General features: G+C 39.5%; 1 protein-coding gene across 1 annotated transcript in view; it reads left to right on the top strand.

Moving 5' to 3' along the window:
- The first annotated feature begins 236 nt into the window (after positions 1–236).
- Positions 237–26,028, top strand: part of kmt2d (lysine (K)-specific methyltransferase 2D) — a 148,655-nt gene continuing 122,863 nt past the window's right edge. Inside the window, exons 1-8 of the mRNA XM_052009427.1 lie at positions 237–546; positions 5,429–5,519; positions 13,730–13,865; positions 14,727–14,968; positions 19,039–19,148; positions 20,477–20,639; positions 23,261–23,432; positions 23,803–23,917. Coding sequence (XP_051865387.1) covers positions 5,471–5,519; positions 13,730–13,865; positions 14,727–14,968; positions 19,039–19,148; positions 20,477–20,639; positions 23,261–23,432; positions 23,803–23,917 — 987 coding nt within the window. The 5' untranslated portion in view covers positions 237–546; positions 5,429–5,470. The remainder of the gene's footprint in view (positions 547–5,428; positions 5,520–13,729; positions 13,866–14,726; positions 14,969–19,038; positions 19,149–20,476; positions 20,640–23,260; positions 23,433–23,802; positions 23,918–26,028) is intronic.

The following is a 26,028-nucleotide window of genomic DNA, read 5'->3' as shown; positions in this document are numbered from 1 at the left end:
GGAACTAGGCATTTTATTGCATTGGCCCGTTGCTGTTTGTGTCTGCAGATTTTGCTATTGAATTGGATATTTAAGACGCCTTTCAGATACGCCCTCATTTCTTTGGTAACATTTTACAATAATTATCTCCGTGTTTTTGTTCAAAAATTTGCCTAAACTGGAACGAGCGTTTAGGAGCTACTGTTTCTAACCGGAACGGAAGTGATGACGTTTCCGTCGCTCCTCTGGATGTTTTTGGTCCTGTTCACTTTTCATTTTTCTCGTATTTTTTTCCCCTCTGTAGGTTTAAGTCAAGTCGGATTTTTCTTTTAATTTTACATTTACTCTTGAGTTTTGTGGAATGTTTTTAATTACTTCGTGACAGGAAACAGTGAAGCCGAACCCGGAGAAAGTGAGGAGTGGCCGGGGCCCGAGCTGGAGCCTCCTGCCCGAGGCCAATGTCGATCATAAAGCTTTCTATACAAGGAATAGGATCAGCCATGCAGTGGGGAATTTCCACCAGGATTTATGGAGTGTGGGGGGTATAGGAATAGGGCAAGCAATAAGGTAAATAGATTTTCGTCGGTATCGATGACTGATTTGGCGGTTTGTAATTTGTTAAATGTAAAATGCTGCAAATTAAATTTCAAGAATCTCATTTTAAAGACGGTTGTTAATAAAGTTATATGTTCATATTTCATAATTATGCAAATAACAATATATTCCTGAAGGGAAATGCATTGGAAATGAAGTTTAATTCAGATTGGCCTTCACAAAGCCATATAAGGTCAGGTCACTTACTTAGTGTGACCTTTTGTTGTTGCTGTTTGAATTATGAACAGTTCTGAAATGCTTGTACTTGTGTATTCAAAAGTAGTTTCACGTGGAAGATTTTTCCATGGAAGTGTCGGAGTTTATTGTGTGAGTGGCCAACAGAATGGGCATCTTTTTTTTTGTGTGGCAGCACAAGCTGTGTATAAGAGCATTTTTTTTCTGTAGGGATAGTCCAACATTTTTTATCCCTGTTTTAATTTGATTTTAGAGGATAACTTTGACTTGATACTGGTGATTGGTATAAATGTGTTTTTAAGTAAGATTAAAGCTCTTGAAATGTTACTTTAAAAATCCTAGTTTTTTTTTTGCAAAACAATATGGAGTAAAATATTTTTGTGTTCCACAGAAAATACATGCACTTTAAAGGCAATTCTTAGTTTAATCAATTTAAAGCCCAGCAAAACTGATCTTTTGTTTTTGTCACCTCATTCAAAAGAGTTATTCTATCCTTGTCTTTATTGTGGTGTTCGGATTTCATTTCAGGAGCATAATGTGATCAGATGTTCTACAATGCTTTCACTTTCTATTTAACAGATTTTCAATTATTTCTGAAGCTGAATTAAGCATACAATTATATGCAAATACACAAGAATTGGGGGGGCTTTGTTTTGTAATTAGGCATATTATAGTTATTCAATATGTTGATTTTGCTTTGATATCCCTGATTTGTGAGTAGGTTTGATAATCATTTTGGCTGTACTTTTGTTGGTAAATAGTATTAACTATTTAATTGCTAATAGTTAATGGCAATTTTTTTTTAGATTTAGTATTAGATTTAAATTGCATCAGTTCCCATTACTTGCAGTACCATGTAAACTTAATAGTTATATCAAAGGCAGAACTTGGTAGAAACCCAAAGTGCATTGGCACTGTGCATTTTGCCTTTTTCAGAAGCTGAAACGTGTAGTGATGGGGGTTTACATTGCAGCAGTATGCTGTAGTTTCATGTTATTCAGTTCTAGTGTCCCACATGACATTATACTGCTAAATCTGTGTGTTATGAAATGAAACGTTATCTATTTTAAGATCAACGTGTCTGTTTGAACCTTGATTTAAGAGGAGCAAAGAAATGAAGTTTACAGTGTGTTTGATCTTGTGTGCGTCCATGTCTTTTGCAGTAAATGATGTAGGCAAAAGATGCGGAAAAAGAAATAATTAACAAATCTTTTTGTCCCCTCCTACAATAATTGTTCTTAAAAGGCTGAACATTTTGGTGTTGAAATTGTTATTACAGTTCAAAAATACTACTATTTCCTTAGTTTTAGTGGACTATTAATGCTGTTGAAGAGATTTATGCCACTGTTTATGCCCTGCACAAGTCTATTTTGTATAGTTCTATTGGCATAGTACCTAGCATCATCTTAAATTAAACAAGGATATTGAATTCATCTAGGCTATTTGCCTCAGTTACACCATGAACTAACATACTCCACATTTTAATCTTTTATTAGTGATGGTCTCATTTAAAACCTCTAGGAAACATCTGCTCTATGGCTACACATTTGTGTTCTCTCACGCTCTGTTTCAATGGAAGACTGTTATAAAATTAGTAAGGCGGCATTTATAGCCTATCCCCAGTTGTCTTGAGAAGGTGGCAGTGAGCCACATTGAAGCCTTGGACAATACTTGGACGGTATTGATGGGCAGAGTTTTAGGATTTGGACCCAATGGCACTGAAGGAATGGTGATTATGTTTAAGTTGGTTTGTGTTTTTGTTGGTCCCAGGTGCTCGCTGCCCTTGTCGTGTTTGGTAGCATTTCCCAATGGTTTACCATTGTCCTTTTTAAAGATTTGGGAAGTGATGTTGAAATGGTGTTCTTGGGGCTACTTGCATTGTTTGGTGAGCATTGTAAGTGCGTCTTTTGACTGTTATTTCCACCTTTGTGCATCTAGTGTTAGCTTCATGCAGTCCCACCTAAGCTGGTTTGCCTTAATTGTCCCAATCATTCTTGTGGCCTTTGCATGTGACTGCAAGTTGATGTTGGATTAAAGCAAATTTTGTTGTATGGGCTTGTGCATTGTTTAATTATGCCCAAGGAGAGTAATTTTTCATTCTGGGTTGAATTTAACCTGATATCTCAGTGGTGAAGCATTGCTCGAAACCTATGGGTATGGATACTAGGCTATGGGTAAGCCTAGTAATACCTAGGGTAGAGACATGTTCGGCACAGCTTTGTGGGCCAAAGGGCCTGAATTGAGCTGTAATTGTTCTATGTTCTGTACAACCCAGATCACAAGTGTAAGATTCTTGGTGTATAATGCACTTGTGCAAAATGGGTTTGTTGTAAATATTTTTCATATTTGCTAGTTATGAGATCAGAAAGGAGGAGATTTCATAAGCTTTGTAAATCTGCAACTTAGAAACAAGTATTTATTTGGCAAACAGTTTTTAGTAACGAGCAGAGAGCAGTGTACATTTTGAACATTCATGCTGATTTGTATCAGTTTTGGAGAAAGACTACTTTTTTTTTCTCCTCTCCAATTGCATGTGCTGTGCAGAGTAGCAATTGATCTGTTTTTATTTACTACAGCCAATTTTTTTTTGTAATATGACAAGACACTTCTATAAGTTTGTTTTATTGTGAAGCAGCTTGTGCATTTCAATATGATTTAAATGAGATATAAGCAGGTGCAATAGGAGGAACTTTCATCTGTTCAGTTTGTAGCTGCATTTTAAATAAGTGTACAATGTGTTTATAATCCTACTCCAAACAGTGAATAGAATCAGAATGTTTGTGAATTTGATGACCCGAGTTATTTGGATAATTTAATTTTAGCAATGAATGCGAACTTCGTTTCAACTTTCTAGGCCAGTGTATACCCATCAAAATTTTTGTTTACCAGATTCATTCTGATGGAAGAGGGCAATTTACTTAGTGACACAAATGAAGAACCTGCTTACTGAGCCTTGTGTATAACTTGGGCTTTTTATATTTATAATCTTGACACTTGAGGCAATGTGACGTGCACAAACAGCTTGTATTGTACAGAACCATTTCAGGCTTGTGCATCCTTTGAAGTAATCTTGATAAACTGAATAACTCTGGATCATCCTTGGTGGGAACGTTTGTACAGGTCAGCATTGTGAAAACAGCTGGGAAAAATAGAAGCCTGTGGAAACTGCTGCAATTTTTGAATTGGTGGGAAGTGACAATAAATTTGGTAAAAGTGTAATTATGGACCAGTCAACAGGACTAAATGAATTAATGATCTGAAATCAGTACTAAGATTTTGCACTGTGGCATTGGTGTCAGTAATTTTTCAGATTTTTTTTTAAATCACTAGTTTTATACAGTTATTACCAGAGCTTTTTTGATTTATTTAATTTGGAATCTAATAATGTATTTTTTAATGAGTTGTTCTTAACTGTAAATTTATCCATCTTGGAATTCCATGTTGAATCCCACCCCTCTCCCCCCATTATTTTTTTTGCCCTTGCTGCAGTCCTGAAACTACAGAGTTACATAGCATCCTGTGTTACTGTCACAAAAGTAAACCTCCACCCTTCTTCTTAACCTATATGCAGCTTTTGATGTGGTTGAACACAACATTCTCCTTCAACACATCTCCACTGTTGTGCAGCTGAGTGGATCTTCAGTTGCTTGGTTTCATTCTTACCTGCCTGATCGCAGCCAGTGAATTACCTACAGTGGCTTCTTTCACAGTGTTATCTCCAGTCCTCTGATCTATCCTCGGCCTCTCCTATTTGTCCCCTAACTGCCGCATCTCAGTGACTTTGTTCTAAAGAATCCAAGGGAGTTGATGGGCACATGAGTGAGAGAGTAAGCTGGAAAGGAAGAGAGGGGGAATGAAATTGATGGGATTGCTGCCCTGGGAGCTGGCATAGACCTGATGAGCCAAATGCTGGCCCTTGGTGCCCCTATTAGGTAATGTCACATATATGCTGGCAACACTGAGCTCTCAATTGTCAAACTGCTTGTCCAGCATACAGCACAAGATGAGCAGAAATTTCATCCCATCAGATTGTTTTTGGTCCTCACCACAAACTCTGTTGCCTAGCCACTGATTCCGTTCCCTCTTCAACCACTTGGTCGGGGGCGAGTTACATTACTACGCAAGCAAGGTGAAACAGCATCTTGAAAGCAAAGAAATCATGTGTGCAGTTAGTGGGCTTATTGCTTGAAATTCATTACTGTCATTTACTTTTAAATATTGTAGCATATTGTTAAATTTTACACCCCTCACCACAGCATCGACTAAGCCTATGGCACTAATTTTGTCCCTTTAATTATATGTAGCTAGATGGATAGATAAGATATTCCATGATCTAATTGAATGTTGTAAGAAGCTAGAAGGGCTGAATAGCCTACTCCCTGTTTCTGTGAGCTGATTGCAGAACTTAATGTAAAAAAATACTGAATTTTTGCTGGATAAAGTTATTGTATCATGGTATTTGGCAGCTTCCAAGTTTATTGTTAGAATTACTCAATGTTGAGTACTCAATTAGGAAAGCTTAATATGGCATTTATTCATCGAGACTATGAACCTTCAACTAATACAGAAATTGCACTGCTATTCATCACACCTTTTTATGTTTTTTTTTAAATTACCTTGGGTTTCCTTGTAAGAATACTGTTCCCAATATATTTTTCAGGTGTTTCGGTAAGGCGTGTTGGATCTGGGAAAAGAGTTCAGTATGGATGGAATGGAATCGAACAATGAGGACAATTGCTCAAGTGCCACAGGTATGCCTCTTTGTATATGTAGCTTGTTTACATGCATTTCTACTAAATCTGCATGTAATTTAGTGTGGCCTGAAACATTGGCCTATCGCTTTTTAAATGCTTGGCAACTTATCTATTGTCACCTTCCATGTAGATGCTTCCAGCTTCACAGTCATATCTGTTGTCAGTCGATTTGACATTCAGTCATGCAGTCATTGGTTATTTACACCATATTTTTGTCCCTTATTCTGAGATGCAGGTCATACCATTCCTTCTCATCTTTTCCCCCAACCATCCTGACTCTAAGAAAACTCTAACTCAGGTTGTGACTTGCCTGAAACCTAAAGATGGAGGATTAAACTGAGAATCATTGTTTCATTTTACTTTGCCAGTTGTATCTGCCACTTGGCTTCCTCAACTTCAAAAGGGTGGACGAATGAAAACTATCAAACTATGGATTAGGATACAAGCTGGTTAGATTGATTGAACAATAACCAGATAAATAAACAATTAAGTAGAAGTAAATTTATAGTAATTGCAGAATGTCTGACTAAAATAAGGTGAACGCATGACACAAAAATGCTCACGAATACAGCTTGTTACTACTATTGCAGCTGGTCAGTGGAGTTTCCAGCCTGCCTAATTACTGTTCAGGTCAGAATGATTCCTGACTGAGAACAAGTCAGATATGCAATTCAATCTGCAGATGCAGAAAAACAAAAGAAATTGAAACATCTTGGTCAATTGTTTATATGATTGTGTATAAAGATATTTAATGACTCCCATTCAACCATCACTTGCAATTGGCTTCACAGCTATTTCTTAGTCTGTTTGTGTCCTGCTGAACTGTCAAGCTCACTAAATTGAACTGATCAACTTCTGAGCAAACATAGATATAGCAAATATCACTTGGGGAAAAATCCTTTGAACTGATTGTTTGCACATACAGTCATAATGTGTTCTCTGTAGCCATTTAATTGGTCAGATTTTCACATTTGTGCATCTATAAACTATACAAACTAAATGTCTTTTAATGAAGTAATGGATTATTATTCTTATTGAAAAATGTACTGATGAAGTTTACTGCATTGCAACATAACCTACCGATGCCGATGATGAGCTTTCAATTCAAATGTAAGTACAACCTGTTTTCTAATGGAGCCCAAAAGTAATTTTTAAGCTTTCTCTTGGACCAAGTCTGAATTTATGTGCTCAAGCACATACCAATAACATCCTTTAATCTTATTCCTGAAATTCTTATTATGGTAAGAACGCAAGAAATAGAAGCAGGAGTAGACCATTCAGCTCCTCATACGTGGTCAGTCATTCAGTAAGATCATGACTGATCTATTACCTCAGCCCACCTTCCTGCACTAATTCCAAATCCCTTGATATCTAAAAATCAGTTTCTGTTTTGAATATACTGCACCTCCACAGCAATCTTTGGGTAGAGAATTCAAAGGTTCATGACCCTCTGAAGGAATTTCTTGTCTTAGTCCTGAATGGCCAAACCCTTGAGACTGACCCCTGGATCTACACACCCCACTCAGGGAAACATCAACTCCATGTCAACCCTGTCAAACACCAAAGAATTTTGTGCATTTCATTGAGGTCCCCTCGTCTTCTTCTAAACTGGAACATAGAAGCCCAGTCTGCTTCATTTCTTCTACAACAAACGTGCCATCCCTGTTAAACCTGATCTGCACTCATTCTATCACAAGTATGTCCTTGCTTTTGGATCTATACACCACCTCATCAGGGCCTTGTATAATTGGATCAAGATGGTTCTACTCTTGTACTCAAATCTTCTTGCAATGAAGGCCAGTGTCTGTTTGCCTGATTATTTGCTGTACCTGCATGTGCTTCAGTGATTTGTGTACAAGGCCTCCCAGGTTCCTCTGCACACCAACACCTTTCCATTTCTATTTAAAGAATACTTTACCTTTTCTATTTTTTCTACCATTTTTCCATATTACTTTCCATCTGCCGTATCCTTTACCATACACTTAAACTGTCAATGTTCCCTGATGTCCCTCTGCATCTTTCCTTCGCCCACACTGATACCTAGCTTTGTATCATCAGCAAACTTGGATAAGTTAACGTTACACTTGATGCCCTCATCCAAGTTCTGAATATAGATTGTAAGCTGCTGGGCCCAAGCACCGATCCTGTGGCACCCCACTTATCACAATCTACCAACCTAAAAGTGACCCATCTTATTTTTACTGTTTTCTGTCCATTAACCAAAACTCAGTCCAATTGTGGTTCACTATAAGATTGTTTATTATCTCTTATCTGTGGCCTTCCAAAAGTTCAAATTCATGATGTAAATTGGTTCTCCCTTATTCTGCTGGTTACAACTTTAAAACAAAACTTGTAACACATTATTCAAATGTAATTTCACTTAGGGCAGAATAAATGTGGATCTGCCAATCTTGTTATTTTCTAAATGCCTTTTACCACTTCCTTAATAATACATTCCAGCATTTTTCCAGTTTCTGATATCGGGCCGTCTGGTTTATAGTTCTTGTCATTCTTATCTTCAGTAGTGGGGTTATGTTTTCTACCTTCCAACCTGTAGGAACCATTTAAAAATCTATGGAATTTTGGATGGTGACAGTTAGTATATCCATAGCTACCTCCCTCAGAACCTTAGGATTCAAGTCATCAGGTCCTGGGCATTTATTGGCTTTCAAGCCCATTAATTTCTCAAATTAATTTTCTACTGATGCCAATTATAATCATTTATTATTTTTGAGATGCCCCTGAACTGCGAGTGACAGATGCCACTCTCAAATCTGTGCCTCAACATCACGAAGAGAATCTCTCATTGAGCCTTCAACCATCGAAGATGTGCTAGTAATCGGACTAAGATCAACAGAATTGGAAGATCAGATGGTATATTGGTTGTTGGCATGAAGGGAAGTGATTGAGGAACTTCTACTAAAGTTCTTTACTCCATATTCAGAGAATGGTATTAATGAGGAAACCATAAGGAACTTAAGGAATGCCAGCCTCGTTTTTTTGTCTTTTAAAGGGGGTCAAGGCAGTGTGTGAAAGTTATCAAGGTATTGTCTTCATTTCCACAGCAAGGAAATCTCATGTGTATTCTTCTAAGCTGTCTCCTTCTTGTTGCTGAAGAAGTCTTGCTGGAATCTCGGTGGACTTTGCTCATTTCGCTGGACAAGTGACATGATTTTCATTTCCCAGTAGAGCAAGGAAAAACCTTGGTTACCATATCAAAGCTATAAGGCTTTTGTCGACCTGATGAAGACTTGTGACTCGAAATCACGGAGCTTTATAGAAGGTGCTGGATAAATTTGCTGTATAAAAATGATCAAATTTGTTGGGCTTCTGCTTGTTCAGTTGGACACTACCATTCTCTGTAGTGGTTTGGAAATGAGGTCAGCAAGGGTGCATCTTTTCTGCAGCCTTGTTTGCCACCTTAGCAGTCCTCCTTGTCCTGACCACAATCTACCTTCCTGCTGGAATTAACATTGAGTGCAGGTGAAAGGAGGGCTTTTTTTTAATCTTTGACATTTCTGTTCAAAGACCAATCGGTGGTTCTCAGACATCTGTCATTGACCTCTGACATGTTGATGATTGTGATGCCTGTGCACACACTAGACCTCGAATTTGTGCTAGATCTCTTTGAAAGTTTATTGAAGTCTGGAACTTTCACTCAGGTTGAAGACCATGATGATTTTTTTTTGATTTGTTCAAGGAGCTGCCAACTGCAATTTGCCATCGAGGAGACACACTCTGGAGACAGTCAAGCAAATTCCTTTAGTCTAGTAACAAATATTTCTGTTGAGGTTCAACACAATATCCAGTGTATTTATGCTGTTTTTAGGAAACTGCTTTAGTATATTTTCATTGAACATGACCTATCTAGTGACACCAGGATCCAGATAGTTATTCCCAATCTGCTATGTATGTGAAACTTGGGTGGACTTAATAAGATCACTTAAAGAGCTTGGAGAGGGACCACCAATGATTCATCTCCAAAATTCTACATATTAACTGGGAAGACCAGTGCATTAATAACTATGTTCTCACCGGTGGTAACATCACCTGCATTTGAGGCAGCAATCCTTGCACACTAATTCCATTGAATTGGTCACTAGGTGGCCAAAACAAATTTTATGCTCTTGGCTCAGTTTCAGCTAGAGATCCTGTGGTGGTCAAAGGATGCATGGAAGGCACATCTCAAGGAAACAGGAATAAACATAATGAACTGGGAAGAGAAGGCCACCAATTGGTCTTAATGGCTGAAGCTTACTTTTATGAGAAATGTTGTGATTTCAAAGCTGAAAAAGGAGAACAGAAACAAAAGGGAAAGAAATCCTGACCAGCTCTTCCATGTAGAAGCATTTGCAGTTTCTGTGAATTGATCTGTGGGCCTACAGTTGCATTACTGAGTTATCTTTTCACCTTTTGGTGAATCATAGTAAATACTATTCTTGAAGTGAGGGATTACCAGTTTAAATTAGTTTATTCATTGCCACGTGGGCATCCCAACTCGTAGCCTCTCCACCATTGCTTGATTTGGAAGAAAGTGTCTCTGACTGTGATTTTTGTGTTCTTCGTCATTCACAATTCTTACTGTTCCTGGGGAATATTGACTTGTCTAGTCATTGCAACTTGTACTTACAAACTACCTTATATTTACCATGATGCTACTGCTACTATCGGTCTGCTCAACCACTCCCTCTCCATCCTTGTCCCTAGTTAATGTTTTGCTCTTATTCTGGTTGTTCCCCTGGTATTGCTTCTGTCTTTGCTCTGTCATGTCCCTGAGATGTAAACTTGTTTGTTATCTGCAGTTCAATGATGAATCTGGATGGACCATGTAATGCACTCTCTGGCTCACTACTAAAACTGCCAGCTTCTCTGTGATACTCCTGTAGAAGAATTATTATTAGCTCCTTTTCTTCCCTACCAACTGCATACTTAAATCTGTGTCTCTGCCATCTGTTTTCCACCAGAAAAAAGGAATCATTAACATCTTCCATTCTCTTGGTATCCCTTGCCCGCTAAGCCAAATCTTTCCCCTGTCTAGCCCTGAATCTGTGTCCAGCTCTGGTTTCCCTCATTTCTGCTAGTGTCTTCTCCAAACTCATCTTGTCCATGGGTTGTTGACTGTTTCTCTCCACAGACGTGTGTAACTTGCTGAGTGCTTCTGCCATTTTTTTGTTTTTGTTTTTCAGATTTTTGGTATCTTTTTGTTTCAGGATCTACATCTTGTTGTCATGACCCCATCTGAATAATCTACTAACCACCCGAGTTCATTGTTAGCTCATGTTGTATGTGGTGTCCTCTCCTTGCCGTGTGTTCCCTGTACTTTTCAGAACTGTGTCACCACCCTTATTAAAAATTACACTTGTGACTCTTGGATTCTTTTGTTTTTGCTACCAATTTTCTTTTCCCAACTTCCCTTCCCTCTCTTGCTGGCTCCCAAATCTGTACCATTTTTTTTTTGTAAATCCCTGTTTGACTTTTCAATCGATTTTTGCCTGACAGAAAGCTCCACTCATAGTCACAGATATTATCCTCTGAAAATGTGTTTTTGTTTTTCTTCTCTTCTCTTCTCTTCCCTGCCACCTCCCCACACCCCCACACCCCCGATTCATTACAATACCTCTGCAACCTTTGAGATGGTTGACCTTGCCCTCCATTTCCAAGGCTTTGCAGCAGTTGTCCTGTTCATAGCTAGGCATTGAATTTTCCAATTTTTACTTTTGGGTTCAGCAGAATTGGTTTGTTTTAAAAACAAGTTTAGTTAGCAAGGAGCATCAACTTTGCATGTCTTTTGGTTTCTATAAGCACAACCAAACCAAAATAAAAGTCTGAATAATGATTCTGCATGCTACATGAAGTCTTTCTGTTGTTTGAAATCTGCTTATCCTGTGGAATGCATGCGTTTGACCCCTGCCGTTTGTTAAACTCAGTGATAAATTTGGCCTTAACACTGTTTTAAAGGAGGCAGTGGATTTCATCATTTATATTGATGGCTTGTTCAGGTATGTAGGGAATTGAAGCAAGCCTACCTTGTAGTCTGCCAGGAAGTTGGGATCAGCAGTCAGTGGTTCTGCCAGTTAGTGTCTCACTGGTTTTTGTTTACTAAATCTGTCAATCGCTTGGTTGAATGTTGAGGATTGTTCATAATATTTTTATTAAGCTTCGCAGTCTCTGAAACAAAATTGGTCACATTGAACAACTTCGTAAAAAATCTTCAATTACCTTTGAGTAATCACATTTTTTGTCTCCATTTTCAGCTGTGTTTTTACTCTTGCATTTTTTTGTCGCCACTGTATGCCATTTTTAAAGTCTAGTGCAGCATTTTGAAAGTAACATTTAAATTCTGCATGTTTGCCATTTTTCGTTGGTGCACTTTATCAGTGGAATAACCTAAATCTTCCAAGTGGACCTTTGGCCCATTTCTTAAAATTATGAAATCCAACCTTAATTATATTATTGGTTCTCCAACCTTGTATAAGTCCACAGAGTCCGCTTTAATATCTTTCAAGGAAGATGTTTCCCCAGTGGTGGGGTCTTGAACCAAGGGTCACAACCTCCGAATAGATGGGAGGCTATTCGGGACTGAGATGAAGGGAAACTTCCTCACTCAGAGGGTGGTGAATCTTTGGCATTCTCTACTCCAGGAAGCTATAGAGGCTCAGTCACTAAGTTCATTTTTGTATGTTTCGCCACATTTGATTGCTGAATGCTGGGGGTCCAGAATTGCTGGCATTTGCTCATTCAAATGGAAGCAAGTCTGGGACTTCTGTGTGTGTGTAGTTAAATGTGCAAGTTCTGAACTTACTGACGGATTTGGAATGCTGTATCTGTCTGTTCTCTAGTTCTTGAAGGCTCATTCTGTGACCTTTATCTGTGGTTAGTTACTTTATCTTGATAATGTATGTTTATACAAACTATTTGTGTGCATTAACTCATAAATGATGCTTCAGCACTGTTGGGCTTCAAGTTGCTTCTGCTATGTCTGCCCATTCCTGTGTCAAATTGGCACATGATGAAGTTTCTCCCAGGGCTGGCACAGTGGTGTGGTGGTTAGCGTAATGCTTCACAGCGCCAGTGACCCGGGTTCAATTCCCGCGGCTGTCTGTAAGGAGTTTGTACGTTCTCCCTGTGTCTGCGTGGGTTTCCTCTGGGTGCTCTGGTTTCCTCCCACATTCCAAAGACATACAGGTTAGGAAGTTGTGGGCATGTTATGTTGGCGCCGGAAGTGTGGTGACACTTGCGGGCTGCCCCCCAGAACACTACGCAAAAAATGCATTTCACTGTGTGTTTCGATGTGCATGTGACTAATAAAGATCTTATCTTATTTCTCATCCTTGCCGAAGCAATGACTTGTTTGGTGAGGTTCAGTGGAAGACAATAGTCTTTATATACCCAAGTTGGCATTCTCCATTTGTAAATGTAGTTGATTGTTAGCAAGATATTTATCCAGTCATATAACTAACATCCCCACATACTTTCCAGCACATTGCACTGAGTAGCTAAGGGGAGCTGGAATCTTGGGTAACTTGCCTTCCTAATTTATTTCCTGTCCTGGGGTATTGAGGCAATTTGTGTTTCTTGTACTGCCATTGAGTCATAGGTTAGCCATTTGGGCCAGAGATTAAACTGTGCTCCTTTACATAATGAATTATCTGGGTTGCTTGTTCATATTGTTATGTAAAGTACAGCAGTGATAGGAATGCTGAATTGATTGCCTAGTTTATGTTCTTTTTCTCTGAATCTCACTCTCATCCACCTTCTCTTCCCAGCACTGCCACTGCACACAGACAAATGTGCACACAAGGGACGCACATCTTAATTGTTAATTTAACCGAGGGTATATTTTTGGTTCCCTGTTTGTGTCCATGCAGAAAGTTAGAGATTTGTTATGGTGATCAGGATGATTGGAATAAGTTTGCTGACGTGGGAGATGATTCCAGATTTGGGTTTGTATACGTAATCCTGTGATTGGGCAAATTATAAATAGCCCCAAGTTAAAGGAAAGGTGGTCCCATATTTTTTTCTCTCTCACTTGTGTGATTTGTTTTTTTCAGAGAAAGGGTGGGGGGGGGGTGGAAGTAATGAACACTAATTGGGCTGTAGTTTCACATTTCAGCAAAGCACATGAATAAGTAGGTGATTTTTCTGAATCGATTAAATACAAGATGTTCAGATTAAATGGTTGGAACAGTTTCATTTTTCTATTGCAGCTATGAATGTTGACTCTGCTGAAACGAGTTGTTTGGCAGAAGAAGATGAAGGTGATCCGTCTGAATCTCATGGCTGTTCAAAGCAAGAAGGAGCATTGGAACCTGTCTTGAAAGAGCAACATCAGGACAAGTGCAGGTAAGAGGAGAAATACACAGAAGGTGTTCAGAGATTGGAGATTTCTCACCACCTTGCTGTGGATGGCACAGCTGACGCACATACAGCTTGGGAAGCATGTATGCATCACAAACACTAGCCTCTGAAATACCTCAGACTGCAGCAGCCTCTGTGATGTTTCGAATTATCTGCTGTATCCTTTGACAACTTTCCTCACTATCCACAACTCCACCAATTTGCATATGTACCAATTTGTCATCTGAAAACTTACTAATCAGGCCACCTACACTTTCATCCAAATCATTTATATATGTGTGTGTATTACAAACAGGGGTCCCAGCACTGATCCTTGCGAAATATCGCTGGTCACAGACCTCCAGTCAGAAAAACACTCCTCTACCACTCCTGTCTGTCGTCTATGACCAAGCCAGTTTTGGATCCAATTTACGAACTCACCGTGGATCCCATGTGCCTTAATTTTCTGGACCAGCCAACCATGATGGACTTTGTCAAATGCTTTACTAAAATCCATGTAGACAACATCCACTGCCTTGCCCTTATCAATCACTTGTTCACTTCCCCAAATGAATTTAATGAGTTGTGTTTTTCAGATTTCTAATCAATGTTACGTTTACAAGTTTTTTACTCAAATGTTTTTGTTTGAGTTACCAACAGCTTTATACTTGTCAATTTAATTATGGGAAACAGTTGAAAAGTAATCAAATATTTTTCTGAATTTGTGGCAAGTCTAGGATCAGCTGTATTTAAATTCAAATCAGTCTTTGTAAATAAGTAAAGATGAAAGCTATTAATATTGATAATGTGATTTTTAAAAAAAAATCAGTTATGAGAACTAATGTGTTGAGTCTTCCTTTTGACCAGCCTGGAGCAGAAGCTGTGCGTATTTTGTAACTGTGGAGAGCAGAGTTTACATGGACAAAGAGAACTGAAACAATTTGATCCATCAGTTGTGTTGACTGAACTTGGAAACGGAGGGACTAACAGAACTGAGAAGGAATCGTTGAGGCATGCGAGTGTTTTGGGGGTGGAGGAGCTCTCGGATGAGCTCGCACGAGTTGGCTTTGAGCAAAGTGCAACAACAGTGGCTCTCTTTGAGTCAACAGGTGAAAAATTATAATTACTTTCTTGTTTAGAGTCCCAACATTTTCCTAAGTTGTTCTCAAAACATTTAAGTATTAATGTTGAATGTTGTATTTTCATAAAACTGTTTCTAATCCTCTTTTCCCCAATAAATTCATGTTGAAAGATTACAGTTTTGATTCATTAAGTAATTTAAATCTGATACCTCTTAATGACCTGAACAATAAGTGTCTTTCTGGACAGCTTGGTGATAGGATACGGAGGGTAGTAGAGGAAGGATGCTTTTCTGATTGAAAGTCTGTTTCCCTGTGGTATAACGCAGGGATCAGTGCTGGGGCCTTTGTTGTTTGTGATTAAATATTAACGACTTGGGTGTGAATGTAGGAGCTATGATTAATAAGTTTGCAGATGACACACAAGTTGGTGGCGTTGTGGATAGCAGGGAAAGTTGTCTAAGGCTACAGTAGGATACAAATCAGATGGAAAGTTGGGCAGAGTGTTGGCAGATAGAATTTAATCCTGCCAAGTGCAAGGTTATGCACTTTGGGAAGTCAAATAGGGAAAGGACATGTACAGTAAATGGTAGGGCACTAAAGAATGTTAGTGAACAGGGACCTTGGGGTTCATGTCTGGAGTTCCCTTAAAGTGGCAACACAGGTCGATAGTGTTGTTGTCATAGGTCAGGGCATAGAATATAAAATTTGGGATGTTGTGTTGCAGCTTTACAAAACACTGGTTAGACCGCACTTAGAGCAGTTCTGGTCCCCACACTATAGGAAGGATGTGGTTGCACTGGAGAGAGTGTAGTGGAGATCCACCAGGATGGTGCCTGGATTGGAGAACTTTAGTTATTGTGAGAGATTGGATCGAATGGATTTATTTTTCCCTGGACTGAAGGAGGCTGAAGGATGACCTGATTGAGGTATGTAAAATTATAAGACATAGAGTCAGTCGTCAGAATCTTTTTCCCATGGTAGGATTAGCAAAAACAAGAAGGCATGGATTAAAGCTGAGAGGAAGGAATTTTAAAGGGGATTTGATAGGAGCTTTTTTTTTACACAGAGTGTGGTTGATATATGGAACTCGCTACCAGTAAGCTATGTAGTTAAACATTATGTAGTCTTCATGAAATATGTTGCAACAGAACCATGAGTTGTCTGACCAGCTAAGCTAAGTTTATCCTCCCTTGCATTCAAAGGTACCGTTTCAAAGAGGACACAAAAATTGGGGGCATTGAGGACAATGAGGAGATAATAGGATTGGTGGAATGAGATGAATGGAATTGTTCCCCTGGGAGCTGTCATGGCCCCAAGGGGATGAATAGACCCCTCCTTTCTTCTTCTGTATAAGAGAAGTGTAAAGTAGTAGTGGACTTCAAGGAGGTGTAGACAGGCTAATTCAATGCTGATAATTGCAGTGATACAATTTAGTTGGAAGAATGAGAAGACTGGGGGGCATAAGCCCCAGAGAAAGGTGCAACAACACAGATCTGGGGAAATATGTATGGTCTGTTGAAAGTGGCAGAGCATATTGTCAAAGTGGTTAAAAAGCATGCAAGATCCTAGACGTTATAAATGGAGGCACAGAGTTAAAGAGCATGACAAACCTTTATAAAACATTAGGGTCAGCCACAACTGGAGTATGGTGTCCAATTCTGGGTACCACACTTCAGGAAAGATTTAGAGAGTGTGCAGAGGAGATTGATGAGTTACTTTAATCATGGTGATAGGTTGGAGAAGCTGGAACAATGGAGATTGTGAGGGGACCTGATTGAGGTATTTGAAGTTGAGAAGATTGTAGACAGAATAAATAGAATCTTTTCCATTGGCAGAAGAGTCATGAATTGGGGCACCTAGAATGAAGGTAATTGGCAAAAACAAAAGTAATATGAGGAGAAACCTCTTCATGGAGTGAGTGGTTAGGTTTGGAATGCACTGCTGGGGTAATAGTTGGAGGCAGGTCCAATTGTAGCAAGCCAAAGCAAACTCACTTGTATATTGGAAAGGAAAGAATTTGCAGAGGTTTGTGTGTGGGGTGGGGGGACAGCAGGGTAGTGAGACTGGCTGGATTGCTCTTGCATGGAGCCATTTTGGACTTGGCAGGCCAAATGGCTGCTTCCTGTGCTGTAACCATTCTGTGACTTCTATCTCAATTGCCCGTTGGTGATCAGGAACAGACAATCTGGCTGATTTTGATTTCCTTCTTGGTCTTTTCTCATTCTTCTGACTCCCCAATACCACAAGCATCTTACAAGGGGTTGAAGTACATAGTATTATTTCCTTCTGATCTCTTTTGTTGTTCCTGACTACTGCCACTTTGGCTGCATTTGCTTTTCTTTTTTGTGGACTAGGTATCAAGTCAGAGAGACTCTCTTAGTCTCCATGTGTTATGTTTACCCAATTTGGCATTGTGGCATCTTCTAGTGTGTGATGATTGAACGGGGCACTTCTGTGTAGCACGTGATATTACACTTATTTTGGCTCAGTTGATAATTCATTCTTTCCTGAGTCAGAAGCTTGTTGGCTCAAAGCTCACTTCAGAACTTGAAACTCTTAATGTAAGACTGATGGAGTAACACATTTGAAAAGAAATGCTGCATCGTCTTTTAGATCAGATCTCATTTGTAGGTCTTACCTGCCTGTCTGAATTGTTCAGTTTAAAGATTATAAGACACAGTTTGAAAAGCAGATTTTTGGCCACAATCTTCCCTCAGCAGCACGACCAAACAGTCACTTAATTGGCCAATTTTGAGAATTTCGCTGCGCGCAAAATGGCTGTCGCATTTGCTTACGTAATTTGCTGCACTTCAAATAATAAACATTAATTGAAGCACCAAGATGCTTGAGTTCAGGCGCTAAATGCATTTTTTTTTTACCCTTTTTATGTCGAGGGACACTGCTGTGCAGCTGCCAAAAATAGTAATCATGTAAACATTTATTCTTGCATACAGACATCTTCCTCTGGTACTCTTGACTACTGCTGGCTTAATTGGTTTTCTATTATTTAAGAGTAACTAGTGTTACTGTGTAGGATGTGATAGTTTATATTAGGCTAGACCATGGGAAGGCAAAATGTTTGCAAATAGTATTTACACAAATGCACTTTTAGGTATACAGCTTGGTGCTGCTTTTTCCCCACTCATTTGCTTACAAGGCCTGGGTTTCAAGTTGGCCTAGATGTGATAGGTCTTCTTTCTTGAGGCCTTCGTTCACTCGCCCAGAGTATTCTACTGCTCAGTTAAATGCATTGAAGGCCGATGTCAATTTTTGAGCTCTAAGTGAATTGAGAGATGTGGGGATTTGGCAGGGCACTGGAATTGTGGTCCAGGATCAGCAGGCTCAAGGGGTTGTAAGGCTTGCTCCTCCTATTTCTTCGGTACCTACTTTCTAAGTTATAACGGCCTGAAAATAATTCCAAGTGGACATTGGTTCATAAAATATTAGTGTTCGTCAGTCGGAGCCAGGTGGAAAAAATGAAAAGCCAACTTGAGCAGGTATCTGAGAATGAGCTCCTTGAGCCCAGACAGTTGTTTCTCCACTCTTGCTGAGTATTCCATACTGTCATCAACACTGAATCAAACTTGAAATCAATACCTGAAAATCGGCCTTCCATCACTGGTCAAGTCTCTCATCCCCACCCTCACCAAATGTCTAGATAACACAGCTGCTATTGCTAACATTGAACCAAACTGAAAACTGACTCAGATAAAGTACTGAGCCAGATTGGCATTTTACAGCCTGACCCAAATCTGAATGATCTAACAGAGTGTAGATCCAATCTGACACACATTTGAGTCCCAGTGGGCTTGGGTTGGGTTGCCAGGCACAAACTCGTAGCGTAGCCTATCCTTTGTAACCATCTAATATAAATGGCTGAACTAGCTTGCAATTTGATTATTCTCTCTAAACTGCAGTAGTACCTTCAGATTGGGAGATAATCCATCCAAAAGTGTTTTAATTCACTCAAATGCATTTGAATGTTAATTTAATAACTTGCCAACAGATAAATATTCTGGATATTTATTTCCTTTTTGAATAAAGGGAAACAGGTTTGCTCTCCACTGGGTGTTTATTCTGGACATTTCTTTCCACAGGGCATTTCTGGGCTCATCATTGGTGTGCAGCCTGGTCACATGATGTTGAGCAGGGTGAGGGGCAAAGACTGGTCAATGTGGATAAAGCTGTAATCTCAGGTATCTCGCAGGTAAGAGGTTAACTATTGAAGTTCTTCATGTGATGGATTCTAAACTGTTAGAGGTCTGAGTAATTGTCTTTTATTACTGGCCTTGTAGGCTGCAGTCTCAACTTGCAGTAATGCTAAATACAATAACACAGCAAGGTGTGAGACAAAACTGTTTCTGCTTTCCACTTTTGACCACCGTTGACTGGTGAAGACGGAAACTAGTGCCAGTAGTTCTACTTCAATAGATGTGTGAAAGCTAGAGTGACCCATTTCTTAAAAGGGAGGGATTGTATCCTTATGATGGAATGATTGAGGAGGGTGGAGGGAATTATGATGCAGCCAAGGCCAAGAAAATGGGTCCAAAGGCAAAAGGCATCCATCCATCATTTAAGGACCCTTGCCATCCAGGACATGACCTCTTCAGGTTACTACCATCAGGGAGTAGGTACAGGAGCCTGAAGACCCACACTCAATGTTTCTGGAACAGCTTCTTCCCCTTCCCCCATCAGATTTCTGAACGGTGCATGAACACTACCTCGTTATTCCTCTCTTGCACCATTTATTTATTTTTGTAACGTGTAATTTTTATGCCTTGCACTATACTGCTGCCGCAAAACAACAAATTTCACGACATTTGTCAGTGATAATAAATCTGATTCTGATTGAAGTAGTTAGGAGTATCTCCTTTTCTGTAAGATGCAATTATAGACTGGATCCTCTGACTTGTTGACCAGCAGTTACTGAAATAACTGTTGGTGCTTGCTTTTATTTCTCGTCAGAAAGTGGCGAGTATCTGAAGTAAAATATTCTTATTGTTTAGTGGTTTCAGCAAAAACTGCACTGGTTTGTTGATGTGCAGTAGTGTCTACTGCTTGGTTGTAGATTGCAGCAAGTCCACACGAAGTGTGCAGTTATTTGACTCAACTTGCAAACTGAGGAGGGTGGAATTTTTTTCCTCGTACTGCATCTGCAGTTGTGTCATAGAGATGCAGCCTTTGGCCCATTGAGTCCACACCGATCATCAACCACTTAATTTACAGCGGCCAATTAACCTACCAACTCACGTGTCTTTGGGATGTGGGAGGAAACCCATTCAGACACAAGGAGAACCGTGCAAATTCCACGTTCAGGATTGAACCCAGGTCACTGAAACTGTGAGGCAGTGACTCTACTAGCTGCATCACTGTCAGAGTGCACCATTTGTGCAAGTGTTCCCATCTTGATGCTCTATTTGTAATAGTTATCTGTTGCAGTGAGTATTTGCCTGATACTGTTTTTGGCTAAATGTTGTACGAGAGTAATAACCATATATAACATTTTAAAAATATTGTTTGTATTTGCTTTCATAGAAATGCGAATATTGTAAACGGTTGGGTGCTACCATCCGATGCCAGATGGAAGGATGTTTAAGATCGTACCACTTTCCCTGTGCAGCAGCATCTGGATCCTTTCAGTCAATGAAAACCTTGACTCTTCTCTGTCCAGACCATACTGATAAAGCAGTGCAAATAGGTAGCAGAATACGTTTTTATAGAAGCTTGCATGTTCATGGTGTTATTCATATTGTGTAGGGAGTTGAATATTGCTAAATCTGGTACAAGAAAAAAATCTTTTTCATGCGAATGTAACTTGTTTGTGTATTTAAAGTGAGCATGAACCAATTCAGTGTGATTTCACTTTTGGTACCAAAAGTCTTTGGTTTCTTCCCCTCATCTTCAATTATCCTGGTCATTAAGTATCATGATCAGGCTGATTTACCTATCATAATCTTCAATAATCTGACTTGCTCAAAGGACTAAAGCTTTCTTGTGAATTTTTTTAAAATTTTCATGATGATAGTTTCACCTTTTACCAATAATTTAAAAAAATCTGAGTAGCAATAGAGAACACAACTCAGTTGAAATTTTAAAGCTGAAAAATATTTTTTGCTGCAATATATCATGGGGTAACTTTGGTTTGAATTCCACAATTAGTTGAGTGTTACTATAGCATTACCTTTGGGTCTGCCTATAGTCTAGGTACAACCTTATTAGAATGATAAGACTTTTATATTATTTGCCTCCAGTATATTAGAGTAAATAGTGACATTCATTTTGAGCTGGGTAGGAGGGTGAAATGATAATTGAACTGAAAATGGGCATGGGAGAGTTGGAGGGAGTAGTGAGTTCTCTTCAGTGGACCTGGTGTCTGCCTTGGAAATACTCTTCCGTGCAAGGGTAGGAGGTTGCTGATTGGTATTGCATCCACTTCGCCATGTTATATTGCACTCAGTGTCACTTAATGGAATTGAGAGATCCATATTTTTTACGGGGGTAATCAATGGAACCATTGGTATTCAGCTACTCCTAAGTAAATAAGTCTTGGACTTGTACAGACTTGCTGTATGTATGGGATGTGCTAAGTGATAAATGCTAGCACTTCTGTTACTCTGCTCTGCTGAACTCCATGTGGAATTTAGCAGCAGAGCCCGGTCATGCTGGGATTACCCAGCACATTGCTGGGGATGCAGATCTCTGATCCTCAGCCAATCAGACCTATGATAGGATTGGAGTCCCATACATTTGAATGGTAATTCCAAGCCCAGTAGGTAGATAAGAGGTGATTTTAGTTTTACTATTATTTTACTTTCTTTTAGTGATTTTAATTTTTTTTATTTTTGAAAGCACTCTTTACAGTTCTTAAATGCCTCTGGATAATAGAAACAATTAAAAGTTGTATCAAACAAAGTCTTTGTCTTGACAAGGTGAGGTTTCTCTCCCAGCTTTGCCTGTCTTCAAAGTTTGTTACGGTGTTCTAGGAGCAAGGCCCTTCGTATTACACTACCTGAGGTCAATTTGTGGCTTAGGGCTAGCTAGTTTAAGTTTATTGTCATAGACACGCATACCCAGGGTATAAATGCCATGAAAATTAATTTTTTTGCAGCAGCTGTACAGTACATTACAAACATAAGTTAACCTGAACTTAAATTAACATAAATTACACAACTTGCGCAACAAATAAACATAATGACACTAGTGCAAGTTGAGAGAGAGCAAAAAGAAACATAGCCCGAGCCAGTGTTAGGGTTTATCGGGTTGGTTCGAGAACCAGATGGCAGTGGGGAAGAAGCTGTTGTTGAATCTTGAGGTGTGGGTCTTAAAGCTCCTGTACCTCCTGCCTGCTGGCAGCAATGGGAAGAGGGCACGGCCCAGATGGTGGGGGTCCTTGATGATTGTCACCTACCTGAGACATCACCTCTTGTAGATGTCCTCGATGGTGGGGAGAGCTGTACCCGTGATGGAACTGGTTGAGTCCACTACTCTCTGTAGCCTCGTGTTCCTGTGCGTTGGAGATTCCATCCCAGGCCGTGATGCAGCCAGTCAGAATGCTTTCCACTGTACATCTGTGGAAGTTTGTCAGAGTCTTTGACATGCTGAACCTCCTTAAACTTCAAAGAAAGTAGAAGTTCACCCACGCTTCTTGGGTCCGAAGGAGGTGGCTTAGCCTGGGTCTGGACTGTCAGCAAAGAGTCCTACAGATTTTGCCTCAGTTATATTATTGATATAGTCCCAGTATGCATTACTACTGTCTGTTAGTGTAATACACAATAGGGCAGATTTTGTGGTGGTCGACCTCGTTGCAGAAATATAAAATGGTGGTTCTCCCTGTGGGAACTTGTCAGAACTGCTACATTTTCCAACACTGAATTGCAGTACTGTATTGATTCAGATGAATGAAGAAAGAATTGCATTTATAAAGTGACTTTCGCGATCTTGGGACATTGCAAAGTGCTTTACAGCCAATGAAGTTCTTTTTGAAGTGTTACCACTATTGTAGGATGCATGATGGCCAACTTGCACACAAACTCCCACAAGCAATGTGATGTTGACTGGTGGATAAATGGCGCTCACAACCATGGTTAGTCTCTGTGATAGACTTGGGATTTTTTTTTTCCCTCAGCAGCCAGAAAGACCTCCTCAGGAGGGTAACATGGGACTAGCTTGGTTTACAGATTAAGAAGATCACAAGGTGAAATGTGTTGGAAGATGATCTGTTCCAGTTTTCAATTTCTGTAAATTGACATTGGTCACCGACAACAAATTGTTAAAACCCAAGTCGTAATGTATTCCTGTTTTGTTTTTTTTCCATTTTAGCGAAGGATGAGGCAAATTGTGGTGTGTGTGATGCTCCAGGGGATCTCCTGGACCTTCTCTTCTGTACCAGCTGTGGACTGCACTACCATGGTGCATGCCTGGAAATTGTAGTGACGCCAGTTAAGCGCGCTGGTTGGCAGTGTCCCGAGTGCAAAGTATGCCAGACTTGCAGGTACGTAACTGTTTCTGGTAGACACAATCGGCATCAGTGATATGCTCATGTTAAGGGAAACTGAATGAAAGTTTTAAAAAGATATATTACGCAATTAGAATATTAATAGTTGCAGGAAGAAAAATCTAAACATAGTGGGTAATCAGTGTTCCCTTTGTCAAATCATTTTATTGTATTTTGATTTATTTATATAGTTTTACTGTAGTACGTAGGCAATTTTCTATTGGACTGTTTTTATGTAATGATGCTCATTAAGTAATGTAATACATTCCTTGGAAAATTGGTGTTTACATTTATGATGTGTCAACAAAATACAGTAATATCATAGATTTGTGTAGATGTGGTTGTAACATCTATTGCATCCATGTAGGCAGCCTGGTGCGGACACAATGATGCTCGTGTGTGATGCGTGTGATAAGGGCTATCATACGTTTTGTTTGAAACCAGCAATGGAGTCGCTGCCTACTGATAGCTGGAAGTGCAAGGTGGGTCTGTATGTGTATTCTTTTAGAAGCAGATATAGATGACACTGCAATCATGTTCATAGAGTGGTGTGCATGACAACTTCAGTCTGTTGTGTTTGTATGATTTACAGCTAGGTAGGTATTCCTTTAAAGCTCCATTGTCTGAACTTTTTCATGTACAATGAATCCCACCATAGTGTTTGAGAAATTGCAAAACTCTTTGCTAAGCTCACTTGCTTTTGACTATCAGGAATTCCGGGATATATTGCTTTACTTTCTTGGATGATGATTACACATAAGAAACAGAATCAGAAGTAGGCCAATTGAACCCTTCTGTTTGCTGTACCATTCAGTAAGATCGTGGGTGATCTTTTAACCTAACCATCACGTTCGTGCACTAACCTCATTTACCTTAATTCCCTCAATATTCAAAAATTTATCAATCTTTGTCTCAAAAATGTCAGCGACTGAACCTCCTACAGCCTTTGTGGGTAGAGAATTTGAAAGATTCATCACCCTCTTGGTGAAGAAACTACCTCTCATGTCAGTTCTGAATATCTTTATTCTGAGACTTTGACCTCTCGTTTTGGATACCCCAGCCAGAGGAAATAGCATCCCTGAATGTGACTTTTCCACCTGGTAAGAATTTTGTACGTTTCATCGAGATCACCTCTCATTGAAGGCATGAAAATCCAAGTACATCACATCCACTGATTCACCCTTATTATTCTGCAAGTTACAATCTGAAAAAAAAACGCTTAATAGATATGTCAAACATAATTTCCTTTTAATAGAATTCATGTTGACTCTTTCCAATCACATTAATATTTTCTAAGCACCCTGTTACTATTTCCTTACTAATAGATTTGAGCACTTTCCCTACTACTGACAACAGGCTTGCTGGTCTGCAGTTCCCAGTTTTCTTTCCACCTCCTTTCATAAATGGTGAGTTTTTTTAAAACCAATCCCAGTATGTCAGAGCCCTTCTAGAACCTATGGAACTTCGCAAGATGATGACCAGTTCGTCTACCAACTCCACCACCACTTCTTTCAAAGCCTTGTTATGAAAGGCATTGATATGAATGTAAAAGAAAAATTTAAATTTCTACCTATTCAATTTCATTTGTTTTCTTTTCATCTGTTTTTCTTTAAAAGAAAAGGATCATCATTGATGGAGTCTGTCTACTAAACTGTATTCTTGTGCATTCTTACTGGAAAATGAGATTTGTACATCTAGGCACTTGATGGTTGGCACGGACGCAGGGGCCAAAGGGCTGGTTTATACTGTATGACTCTGGGAATCTTTGAAATTTGCACTACAGAAAGACCAATCAGATCAGTGTCCTTGCAGGCCAAAAGAGGGGAGATTTTATAAATCCTACTTCCTAACTCTTTGTCCAGAGCCTTGTAGGTTATGGCATTTCAAGTGTTTCTGCTTCCACCTTTATGGGCCCATGTGTTGCCATCATTTTCCTGCTCTTTCATTTATAAAACATTGCTCTGATCTGGCAGCTCAAGCTGAGAAATGACTCGGCTGACCTCAAGATTGTCATACAACATTGACTATGTTTTCTCTTGCCATTACATGATTCATTAATGTGCCTAGATTGAATGAATCACTGAAAAATTGGATTATCTACTGTAGTTGTAGTGACTGAAGCTCAGTACTTTTATATAAAAACCACTCTACCTCTTTACCTGAAATTTTGGTATATTTTAAATCTGGCAGCCACCTTCCATCAAAACAATTGACTAAATATGAGGGTAAAGTATTGTTTTTTAGGAACCTTGTCAATGGAAGTTTTTTTCCCATATTTTACTACATAGGGGAAGGCCATTCAGTCCATCGAGTCTATCAGGAACTTAGCAGTCCCATTTTCCCACTTATTTCCCTGTAACTATTTTCTCTCACACGCCCATCATGGTATTCTTACCGCCCATCAACACTGGGGGTCATTTACAACAGCCAGCTAACCGACCAGCAGATCATCTTTGAGATGTGGTGGGAAACCTATGCGGTCACGGGGCTAATCTGCAAACTCCACGTAGCACCAAAGATCAAGGGTTACTGGAGCTGTGAGGCAGCAGCGCCACCTGCTGTACCACTGTGCTGCCCTAGTTGCCATTAACAG

This window comes from Pristis pectinata, chromosome X (genome assembly GCF_009764475.1).
Source record: "Pristis pectinata isolate sPriPec2 chromosome X, sPriPec2.1.pri, whole genome shotgun sequence".
Taxonomy (NCBI): Eukaryota; Metazoa; Chordata; class Chondrichthyes; order Rhinopristiformes; family Pristidae; genus Pristis; species Pristis pectinata.
Note: the sequence above shows the minus strand (reverse complement) of the source record. Positions and strands in the feature narration are given on the sequence as shown.